The 12,110-nt window shown below is 41.5% G+C and overlaps 1 protein-coding gene across 4 annotated transcripts in view; it reads right to left on the bottom strand.

Annotated features, from left to right (window-relative positions):
• Positions 1 to 12,110, bottom strand: part of EVI5 (ecotropic viral integration site 5) — a 120,588-nt gene that overhangs the window by 63,130 nt on the left and 45,348 nt on the right. For all 4 annotated transcript variants that reach the window (XM_083157090.1, XM_083157092.1, XM_083157093.1 and 1 more), the window contains exons 3-6: positions 10,714 to 10,906; positions 9,504 to 9,728; positions 5,011 to 5,085; positions 610 to 735 (exon numbers count right to left, since the gene is read on the bottom strand). In XM_083157090.1, the coding sequence (XP_083013216.1) occupies positions 610 to 735; positions 5,011 to 5,085; positions 9,504 to 9,728; positions 10,714 to 10,906 (619 nt within the window). The remainder of the gene's footprint in view (positions 1 to 609; positions 736 to 5,010; positions 5,086 to 9,503; positions 9,729 to 10,713; positions 10,907 to 12,110) is intronic.

Below are 12,110 nucleotides of genomic sequence, written 5' to 3'. Positions count from 1 at the left end.
CGTATTGCACTTATATACAATCTTGTTTATTGCTGTTCCAAAATAAATCAATATGCACCAAGATTAGTCCCAGCATCCCCCATGTCACAAAATAGGAATGGCATAATCTGCTGCAGCTTGTTAGTACTAGAATTACTGTAAGTACCCACTATTATATAATATAGAGAGGAATGGGAATGTGACGCCAGTGGTCAGAAAACCTGATGGACAGAATTACAACACCTACTAGGTAATTACTCTAACTTTCCAACCTTAACCCTAATTACACCCCCCCCCCCCCCTCCGTAGCCTAACCTTAACCTGCCCTCTCCTGGCCAAAACTAAACTACCAGCCTTCCAAAAGCAATGCGTAATGGTAGTACAAACAATGGGTTCTAATTCCATATTCAATTACAAGTTTAAGCTAGCATTAAAATCATTGGTGGTGAAGAGTAATAAATGTATATGCATCTTGTATTAAGCACATTTAAAAAACAAATTCAGTAACATCACAAAGGACAATATTCTCATAAGCGATGGATAATAATAATAATAATGTAAATAAAAACTGTAACGCACTGGAGAGATACAACCCCTCCATATACAAATCCGTCTGCACAGGCCACTTACCTGGATCATGCATTCAAACTGATACATACACAGGCCCAGCTCTGCCATGCTGGGTTTAAAGAGTTCTCGCAGACGATAGTCTTGCATTAATTTAACAAATACACAAAAAGCTTCTTCTTCTGGCATCTAGAAGAGACATCAGACCGATGACGTGTTAGACAAAAAGGCTACGTATTCTGAAAGGCAGAATTAATTCACCAATGTTTCAATGGCATAAATATCGGATATTAATGAACACGATTTACAAATGAAAGTTTCCGCTGTGACACAAAGATGATGACAATGATCTGCAATGACCAGACTTCCCACGGCAGGATTGGTAAAACTTCACCTGTCCCTTTCCAGAGAGGAAGCTTCCCACATCAATACACCAGGTGACTCACGGTACATCGCATATTAAAGCTAGATTTAGGGGGGTATGCAATCCCGGCTGTCGGTTCCTCCCGACAGCAGGTTTATCAGTTCCCAGCAGAAAAGTGCTCTCTGAACATGTATTTCATTTCAAGGTGATTGACAATATAAATGGTTTAAAGGCCCAGTAGGAAGGTGATCCGTGCAAAGTGTTGACCCTTTCCTATTACAGATGAGCAGCTACACACTAAAAACCTACTGTGAAGTTATTACACGGTATTCATTTATTTTGGGGGCAGATTGGACCAGAAAAATAATTTCTCGCATTGGTTACACAAACCGAGGATTCACAACCGCCATCTCCTAACATGGTAACTTGCAGGCCACAAACTTAAGGATTAACTTTCTATCAAGCTTACCAGTTCGCTCTTTGGCAAGAAAAAAAAATGGTAATTTATGGGCGCAGGTAACAATCTGTAAAACATTTTCAGAAAAAATAAAAAAGACAAAAAAGTCGTCAAACAGATTTAATTTAGCTGAAATGTTTTTTATTTATTTATTTTTCAGCATTTGGGAGAAATTGGACTGGTTATATGTATATGGCCAGCATATCAGTTATATTAGAAGGCTCCATAATATAAAGCCTTCTTATTATAGAATTTGTATTGTTGTTACATGGTTATAACTATCCAGCCCAAAAGTAATTAAAGCTTTTTATGCAAATTATTCTGATGTAGTTTATGTAAAAAAAACAAGAGAAATCACTTGGTGTACACCAAATCATGGAGGATACATCCATCTGCCTACATTGTTCCAGTCTCAGATGTAAACTTTCCAAAAAGGCACATATCTGGTTACTATGGGTTACTGCAAAGTCTCCATTTGCAGTGTTTACTTTAAATATTCACTTTTGGGATTTCTTAAATGCTTCCCCAACAGAAGATTATTGCTTTTATACACCGACATCATGTAATTACATCTAACAGCTGAAAACAGTAATTTGTGAGGCGGCTTGTTCAGATTTTTTTTTTTAAATTCCAAGTGAGCTGGGAACAGTCTGTAACCCCCACAATCACAGCTAAACTAAAGTCACCTAACTGCATATTGACACAGCAAATACATATCTTGGCATGACTCCCTACTCTATGCCCTGTAAATAATAAAAAGCAGTAGGTTGCCTTCTGTGCTCGTTCTGTAAATGCAAAACTATAAAAAGGTCAATGTCGCATACACACACACACACACACACACACACACACACACACACACGTTCATTAGTAGTTTGTTACTTTTATGAATGCCACAATTTTGTTTTACAAACTAAATGGACAAAAAGAGCAACTAGAAGGGTGTGCATCTGATAGTCCAATGTCAAGAAAAGTTATCATTAACCATACAGAAAAGGATGTTAAAATGCTTATTCTGGAACAGGGATTTTACCACTCAAGGGAAAAAATATAAAAATTATAAACAAAAATGGGGAGGTATACAATCCCAGACGATATTTCTGACTGGCGGATAGAACATTAATTTCTGACCAAATGAGTGCTAATTGACAGTCAAACTATTCAATGTTTGACTGTTCTTTTCAACTGTCGGCGAAAACTGCTCCAGAGTCAACAATCCAGCCGATATCTTTATCACTGCAAAGCATGTGCTAAGAAAAAGGAATCCCTGATTTCATATTCCAGAGCCCTTATAGACTGCACACAGCGCTACTCGATGTGGCCTTGCTCTTACAAAGGTAATTAGATAACAGGGGTAGTTAAATTCAGTGATAGCAAAGCAACCCCTGGGAAGGCGATCAGAGTACAGTTTGAGTATCCCTTATCCAAAATGCTCGGGACCAGGAGAATTTTGGATAACGGATTATTCCGTATTTCGGAATATTTTAATATTTCAATGATGTATTTTGAAGTATCTTGCATTTATGCTGTATAAACACATAATATACACACAAATATATTTTATTACCACATAAAATACACACAAATATATTTTAATTGTTCAAAAAACAAGGTTTCAAAACGTGAAACAAAATGTGTGTACTATCTCAGCACTGAATTTGAATGCCAAGCAATCATTGTCTTGCACATATATAGTGCCAGTTACATATCATGTCCCCAGTGATGCTGTTACAAATGTCCCCAGTGAGTTTTTAGCAAAAAAAAAAATTTTTTTCACTTTCTGGAATGTCCGTATTTCGGAATAATTCGGATAACGGATATTCGGATACGGGATACTCGACCTGTATTGGCAAGGAGCTGCCTACAGCATCTACACAGACTAATTACAGCACTGCCTACAAATGTGGACTCACTCCTCCTTAAGGAATAGTTTACCAAACTCCACCATTACAGATTAGGTGTTAAAGGCTAGCCAAGCTTGAGTTTAGATGATGAAATCAAACGTATTCAGTACCGATTCAGTCGCTCAAGCATGGATAAAATTCAAGCCTGGACCATAATGGCACAAAGGAGTCCAGAAAAAGACAATCGGCCCTGAACAGGAAGTGATGGAAAACCATAAAAGTCTGTATGAAATATATTCATGTATTAATACTCTATCATTTTAAACCTCTAAAAGATTGATATGGAAATGAAGCCTGACAGCAGACTGGCCTATGCCTTGATATTGTCCAATATTGTAACATTGCAGACCGAATATTTAGTTAACATTTTAAAAAGGCCAACAATTTATACTGCACTTCCCAAATATTTGTAAGGAAGACGGTCCTAAATCAGACGCTCCTTATTAGTTTCCAGACATCAATAGAAAGCAGATAAACAGAACCCAGGAAGCCGCTTGACTGCCCTTGAAGACACTGACATACAAGTTTTCTAGCTGAAGTCACAAGACTCCACGGCCTTATTTACTCGAGTATAAGCCTACTTTTTCAGAACATTTGTTATCCTCTGTATAGGATTACACACAGAATAGGGTAATAAACATGGACATTATAAAATGACATGTATTTGAAAAGCAGTGTACAGTAGTTCCATTGATTTACTGTGCCTAGCAAAAGTAATGCTGAAGACACTGCTTGAGGTTATGTTATTTCATGCTATTAGCCAGGTCCTGCTCATTGCTTTTGAAAAGCTTAAGGCATACCACACCCTCCAGTGACACAACCTATACTAGGCCACACCTGACAGCATTGGTCACTGATCAAACACATAAAAGCTGACAATACGCCTTAAGGTTCCGTACACATGGAGCAATCTGGTAGATTTTGACTTCATATCGCTCAGCAACCAAAATCGCTGAGTGTCCATTTTTCATCAGCATGTTGAAACCTGCACTGGGTTGGTCGTGGATGCGCATTCCTAGCAACCATCGACCCATACACACGGAGAGATTGTCGTGCACGGGGCTTAAGGGTTCCTATCCACCAACTAGTTTAATAATTGGAACTGGTTACAGATGAGAACAAATAATAATTTGCTCCTAAAAATTTTTTTTTTTTTAAATGCTGTCAGAAAAAAACAAGAAAATTTGGTTAAAATCAAATCGATTTAACCAATTTTTTTAAATAAATTCTTTATTTTTTCTGTTTTGTAAACATAACATGGTCCACATACAATGACCATTTTCTGGCATTTGGGAGAAAATGGCTGACTTACCTCCCATCCAGCTAATAGATTGATTGGTTAAACAGAATCTTAAAAAAAGGTGCCTGGCTAAGACAGCCACTACTGGGGAAAGCCGTTATTTTTTACTGGCTTCTGGACTTCCCGGAACAGCGTCTTACATTTTTATTTGATTCCAGTCAGTGGTATAGTAATCTGACGTGTGGGTGTATACAGTTGTTTTTGCACTAACACTAGTACATTTTTTGAGAACTGCAGCTATACATATCATTTTAATTTTATTTTTATATTTTATATATATTTTTTACAAATTTGTGTGGTCAATTAGAGCCCAAATCCTCCTCTGCTGTTCAGGGGATATATCTTACATTTTTATACTGAGCTCACAGTTTTCAGAACAATATATAAAACTTAGTTTCCTATATATTTTGTTTCCATGTTGAATAAGCTTCATCCTTACCTGCATAAGCAGCAGTCCCACAATAAAAGCACTTCCTTGGCAGTACCCAACTTCTCGATCCACTAAGGAATATGCCTTAATTCAGAAAAACAAAAAATAAAATTACAACAGGTCGTATATAAAAAGTCTAAAGCTGGGTACACATAAGCGGCTCCTGGATGTGCCTGTTGAACTATTTTGTTACCTATATCATTCAGTGTATATGCACTATATTGGTTGTTCAGTAGTTTAAGGGAAAACAGTTAACTATATCGTTCATGGACAAAACAGTATAATGTGTACCCAGCAAGTGCTTATTGTAACTGCATCACGTGAACTACATATTTTATTGTATTTTATGCAGACTTATCAATAGCCATGAAATGCAATCACAAAAAAGTACATGACCAATATAACATTAAACTATTATTAACATCTAATATCTGATCAGGTCACATCTGGTGCCAGGGAGGACGAAAGTCTGGCCGAGCTAATTAGCTAGGGTGTGGCTATATTAACTACAGATGCCATCATCAGGCCAATGAATGACCTGTTTGAAATAGATTTTTTAACATTTCTTTAAACAATTTTTACAGCTGTTCATGAGTTACTTTTCACATTGAAAACATGGTGTAGATTACGTTTTTATTGCTACCCCCATCAGCGTGCTCACTTAAGCTGCCCGTACACTATCCAACTAATTGGTTATTGAAATTTGCCACTGTATAGGAGCAAACAAAAATCTGTCTGCTCCCAAACCCTGGAAAACAGACAAAAACTTCTGTTAAGTTGGTTCAGATAAGTTGGTTATATCCGATTGATAAAATTGGGTTGTCGAGTGGCTGTTTTAAGCTGGGTACAGACGGCGGTGTCAATTCCAATGCATCAGAACAAAAATCAGAATATTGTCTAGAGCATATCGCTGACTAACGCAATCCCGCTTGTCATTACAGAAATCCTCAGTAGTCTCTGCATACTGTGGAATGCACCACGGCTCCCGGCCCATCGACAAGTGTATATGCACTTGCCGATGCAAACACCCCGGGCCAAGTACCTTCAGTTTAAGAGGTCACTGGGTACAGCAATCGTCTGATGTGCACCCAACTATAGTCTGTTTTCAGGGGTTTAGGAGCAAAAGGCTGATTTTCTCCAACACGTTGTTCTAGTGTATTGCCAGCTGAAGGATGAGCTATACCCGCAGACACAAATAACATCTTAAAGTACCCATAAATCTAGGACGTATAGGGGCAATCTCTCAATTCCCTGATGGTCATGTCGGGGGATAAGAGATGTTGAAAAATACTGATCCTGGCAGGGATCACGGAATGGTACATTTTTAACCTGCTTTATTTCCCAGATCCCCCTTAGCACTGATCAATGGCCGTAGATTGGCACATTCAGTCATCGATCAGTGCTTCCAGTAAGTCGAGCCTGCTGATGTATGAGCATTATCCTATTTGGGTGTCCGCTTTATCGTCCCAATCCGTTGGAAACAGGTTAATCCAAACAAAATCTCACTAGTGAATGGGGGCCTTTATAATCAGGCCCATAGGGTCCTTTAAAAAGAACAAAATAACCATAAAAATTAAAAAAGGTATTAGAATTTTCCAAATAAAAATAATGTGAATATATAACCGGCTAGTGCCAGTTTCTCAGTTATCTGATACAGAACATTATCCCCACATTTTGTAGCTTAGTTCTCATGGTGTCCTACCAAATGTAGGTTTTATAGTATTACACCAAGCCTGAACCGCTGCTGTGACACATGAGAAGTTTCTTGTAAAAGTTTATTTGTATAAATAAACTATCAAAAAGTCATCACATTGCCACTTTCACTTCTGTACATAAACCAGTCAGATTGTTATCACAAATCTGTGGCTGGAGCGGCCACCTATATACAAAGCACCAGGGTTCAAAGGCACATGTTTACATGAGAAAGCTCAGCTCCATGGGTGGGGGGAGGGATTCAATTATTATTGTTTGGGTGTACACGCATATCGCATAAGTTGCAACAAAATGTCAAAACAGTTAAGGTGCCCACACACTAGAACGATTTTTTTGACCGATGTTCGATTTTCGATAAATCGTCCGATATATCGTATGATATTTACCGATAATCGGTCGAAAATCGGCCCATATCGGTCTGATGCGTGCTCCCGTGGATCTTTAGCTGAATCTTCTGATCTTACGTGCTGCACAAAAGATCAGAAGATTTAACAAAAGATCCATAGGAACGCACACAGGATCTTAAGAAAAATCTTTGGTAAAGATGTGCGCTTGCCTGAAATCTTTGGTCCAGGGCGGGCCAAAGATTTGAAGGATAATTTATGCGCACATCTTAAGATCGCAGATCTTTCTAGTGTGTGGGCACCTTTACTAAAGGCCCCCATACACTATGCGATTTTGGGCCGATTTCACCCGATTTCGGCCCCTAGGGCCGATAAATCGAGTGAAATCGGCCCAAAATCGCAGGTGTTTGACATCTGATCTGATGCGCGGTCCCGCGCACATCGGATCGGATCACGGCGTCGGACCTGCTGAACATCAGATATATCAGACTCTGACCCATCATGGGTGCTTTTTAGCACCCACCATGTTCAGATCCGATATATCTGTGGGTACCTGGGGGAGCGGCAGGCGAGGATCGCAGGCGGCGCGGCGGGAGAATAGGAAGAAATCCTATTCAAAAGACCGGGCGGCCGCTGATTGGCTGAGCCCGGTCTTTTGAATAAGATTTCTTTATATTCTCCCAACGCGCCCCCGGTCTCCCTCTGCGCCGCCTGCCGCTCCCCCAGGTAGCCGTCAATGCAGGTGGGGGGGACGCTGCGAGGCGGCTGAGGGGACGGACGCTGCGGGGGGGGGGGGGGGGGGGACACAGAGGCGGCAATTACTTACAGCTGAGCCGGGCAGGGGGAGCCGGGAGCGGTCACTGTCAGTACGGAAGGAAAAAAAAAAAAAAAGCCCATACAATGAACGGGCAGCCTGTGATTGGCTGAGCGCTCTCAGCCAGTCAGCAATTGGCTGAGAGAGCGCTCAGCAGCCAATCACAGGCTGCCCATTCATTGTATGGGCTTTTTTTTTTTTTTCTTCAGTACAGACAGCTCCCGGCTCCCCCTGCCCGGCTCAGCTGTAAGTAATTGCCGCCTCTGTGTCCCCCGCAGCGTTTGTCCCCCCAGCCGCCTCAATGTCCCTTTGCCCCCTGCTCCCTTCACATTGCAGCTCCCCGGGAGTTGCAAATGATACATCGCATGCGATGTATCATTTGCAAAACTTGGCACAACTTGGCACATCAAGTGTCCCTCTCCCGGGGAGCTGCAGGGGGGAATCAGGTCCGACTTGTCCTTAGGACAAGTCGGACTAATGTATGGGGGCCTTAAGTCCTGCTTGGGGCGTCCAAACTACTAATTGGATACTCAAAGTGCTTAGTTTGCACATAATGGGTGGAATGTAATAGGATGAGAGATTGAGGGGCAGATTTATTAAGCTTGGAGAAGTGATAAAGTGGAGATAAAGCAGAGAAAAGGTAAAAGGAGATAAAGCACCAGCTAATCAGCTGTGTTTGAAAAAGACAGTTGGGAGGTTGATTGGCTGGTGCTTTATCTCCTTTTACCTTTTCTCCGCTTTATCTCCACTTTATCTCTTCTCTAAGCTTGATAAATCTGCCCCTAATACCCCTTTTACACCGCCGAAAAATCCGGGTCAGCGGCGGGTCAGACCCGGATCTTCGGCGGTGTAAATCCCTAACGCCGTGTCCCTTTACACAGGACTTCTACCCAGGTCCTGACCTGGGTAGAACACGGCTAGGACCTGGGTAGAGGGCGGTGTAAATGGGAACGCCGGGTCGGATGACCCGGCTCCCATTTACATGAATGGGGAACGTCCAACCTGCGGACCGCAGCTTCCGCAGGTTGGACGGGTTGTCAGCCTGACACTGACAGCCGGCGCTGCTGTCTGCTGTACTCTGCAGACAGCAGCGGCGGTGGGGGAGGGAGGTGAACGGATGCCTGTGTGCGGCATCCATTCACCTCCTGTGCGACGGCGACTGGGGGCAGCCTTGCAGCTTACCTTAGTGCTGGGCTGCCCCCAGCAGCGTTCCGGGTACGGCGGCGGCGCGCGGCGGTGATTGGCGCTTGGAGATGACATCGCGCTGTCATCTCCAAGCTCGGGGGGGCGCGGGTCAGGCTGTCCGCCCGGTGTAAATGGCACTAAACGCCGTGTCGCACCCGGCTTGAACCTGGGTCTAAAAAAGCCGGGTGCGACCCGGCGTTTTGGTGTAAAAAGGGTATAAGTGAGAGATTTGGTAAGAAAACTGCATGTTTTTTTTGAAGTGGCAATCTTTTTTACAAGTGTAATTGATTGCCCCTTTAAAAAAAAAATTGAGATTTCTTACCAAATCTCACTTTCTGAATCTCGTATCCTATTAAATTTCACCCAATATCTCACACCTCAGTAGGCTGCGAGAAACAAAAATATGAAAAAAAATAAAAAATGAATGCCAACCACACAATACCAACCTTCATGACATTGAATAAAACCTCTTGTCCCAGACTGTCTTTCTCTTTGAAGAAATCATGCTCCGGATATGTTCTGGCAATGTCCCTCCTGATGAGCTTTTCACAAGGTGAGGTCATTTTTAGGAGATCAGAATACTGCTCTTTGATTGGCATATCTTGAGCATTGCATAATAGTTGCCATACGATTGCACGAAAGTGATGGGGTATCCCTTTTCTGACAAGTTCCTACACGAAAAACAAGACACTGCAATGTTCACTGGAGTAAATACATACATTTTATTTTTCCTGGTGGTGGGGGTGGGGGGGCGGAAAGGAAAGGAAATCTAAAAAAATAAAAAAGCACTATACCGTTTAGTATGGGTTAAAATTGCACATGCAAAACCAGTGAAAAAACAGCAATGAGGCCCATAAGTAAAGGCCATCATAAAATAAATATTCTGAGCTCTTGTTAAATCTTTTAAAGCCTCTTTAAAACAAAAACAAAAGAAAACAAAAACATCCCATAAGAGAAAATAATTAATTGGATATAATACATAGCTGGAATGGAAACCTCAGATTTCTATTGGGTTTTTTTTGTTGATGGTGAGGTGGTGAGAAGGTCAAGAAGAAAAAAAAAGAAACACATAAATATATATAATGGTGCACAGCACATACAACATAAATGTAAAAGGGAACAAAGTCACTTATGTGAAAAATATTCACAGAAATACAGGTACGGTATCCTGTATCCGAATTATTCCAAAAACCGTGTTTTTTGGAACAATTCAAATTTTTTTTTTTTCCTCCTAACCCTTTTTTTATACTTACCAAGTCCCCCCGGTGACCACGGCAGGCCTTTAGCATCCTCTCCAGCGGTCCCAGGAGTGCATTGCGCACGTGCGCACCGGTGACATCACAGGCGCGCCTGGTAACTCGTGCAATGCACTCCTGCGACCGTTGAAGATGCCAGAGATGGTGCTGAATGCCTGCCGTGGACGCCGAGGGACCATCAGGGACTCACCAGGGTACAGGAAAGTATGCCTAAAAAAAATGTATTCCAAAAACCGGAAAAATCCCTTATCCGGAATGCTCGTGGTCCCGAGCATTTCGGATAAGGGATACTCAACCTGTACTGTAGGACATCATGCAATGTGAATCCTCTTAATTATAGTATCACTATACAAGTAAATATTCCTTCTTAAAAATTAACTTTTGCTTTGATAAAAGATACCTTTATCTGCTTTTCCTTCTTCTTGTACACTTCCTCCCACTCATTAACAATGCGGCCCCATAGCAGCCAGGAATCCTCCTCCTGATGGTGACTGAGATTACTGGATGCAGAGGAGCTGGAAACCAGCGAGGAACCGCTATTTCTCCTTGATCCATTAACTGATTTCAGAGATTTACTGTCTGTTTCAAGCAGCCTGGAAGAAAGATCAAGTTTACAATTACAAGCAATTCTTTATTTTACAGTGCGGCGCTTTGCACTTTTTTTTTTTAATAAAGAAAAACAGCAAACAATAAAAATAGGTCTAAAAACACCATTGTCATACAGTACGAGTCACCCCGTGCAAAGGTACGTGCCCCTTCCTCACCGAAAACAAGGTACATGCACAGTAAATGACTGCGTAACCTTCTCTACTTGAGGTATGGTATATTGGGTCAACCAACACCAACTGTTCGACACAAGCAAAAGTTTAACACAAGTTTTTTTTTAAAAATGTTGGCGTCAATGTCATCATCTAAGCCCATGGACACCCTCGCATCGAGATCTTCGCTCATCATGCTTCAGCCCAAATGCCTCTCTCGGCAATCAGAGGGCAAAGTGGATGGTAATGTATTAAGTTCAACTCAGAAAACACGCATGTCAATCGCCTGACCATATGGTGTTAACCTATTGGCCGTCAACTCAGACATTGAGCCAGATTTATGGGAATTTTATAAATAACATGGTGTTGGAGCCATATTTCTAAAGAAAACAAGACATGGGCTGCTTCTGTGCAACAGGTGAAGGCCCCCCAGCGTCCATGTGCTTGGGGCCTTGGATGTCCATGTGCTGCATCCAGCATCCATGTGCACTTCATACACTGTGGGCCTTATTCCGATCTGAGCTCAGTAAAAATTTGTACGGAAAACAGGCAAAACCATGTGCACTGCAGGTGGGGCAGATGTAACATGTATAGAGAGAGTTAGATTTGTGTGAGTTATTTTGTTTCTGTGCAGGGTAAATACTGGCTGCATTATTTTTACACTGCAATTTAGATTTCAGTTTCAGCACACCCCACCCAAATGTAACTCTTTGCACAGGTTACATCTGCCCCACCTGCAGTGCACATGGTTTTGCCCATTTTCCATACAAATTTGTACTGAGCTCAGATCTAAATAAGGCCCTGTATCCAGATGGAGACGTTGCCCACAGCAATAAGTTATCCTGCAGCTTTCGTTTATCTAGCCATGTCTGTAGAAAGGTGGAAGCCAACTAGTTGTAATGGAAACTTTTCTACTTTTTTGTTTAAGAAGGCTTAATGAAAAACCTCCTAAATGAGAAGTGAAACATATTGCATAACTATATCAGCTATCTGTTCCTAATAATGTTAATCTAGGTAATGTAATCCTAGTTGCTGCACT

The sequence above is a fragment of the Crinia signifera genome, chromosome 8 (assembly GCF_055691185.1).
Source record: "Crinia signifera chromosome 8, ASM5569118v1, whole genome shotgun sequence".
In the NCBI taxonomy this organism is placed as follows: domain Eukaryota; kingdom Metazoa; phylum Chordata; class Amphibia; order Anura; family Myobatrachidae; genus Crinia; species Crinia signifera.
Note: the sequence above shows the minus strand (reverse complement) of the source record. Positions and strands in the feature narration are given on the sequence as shown.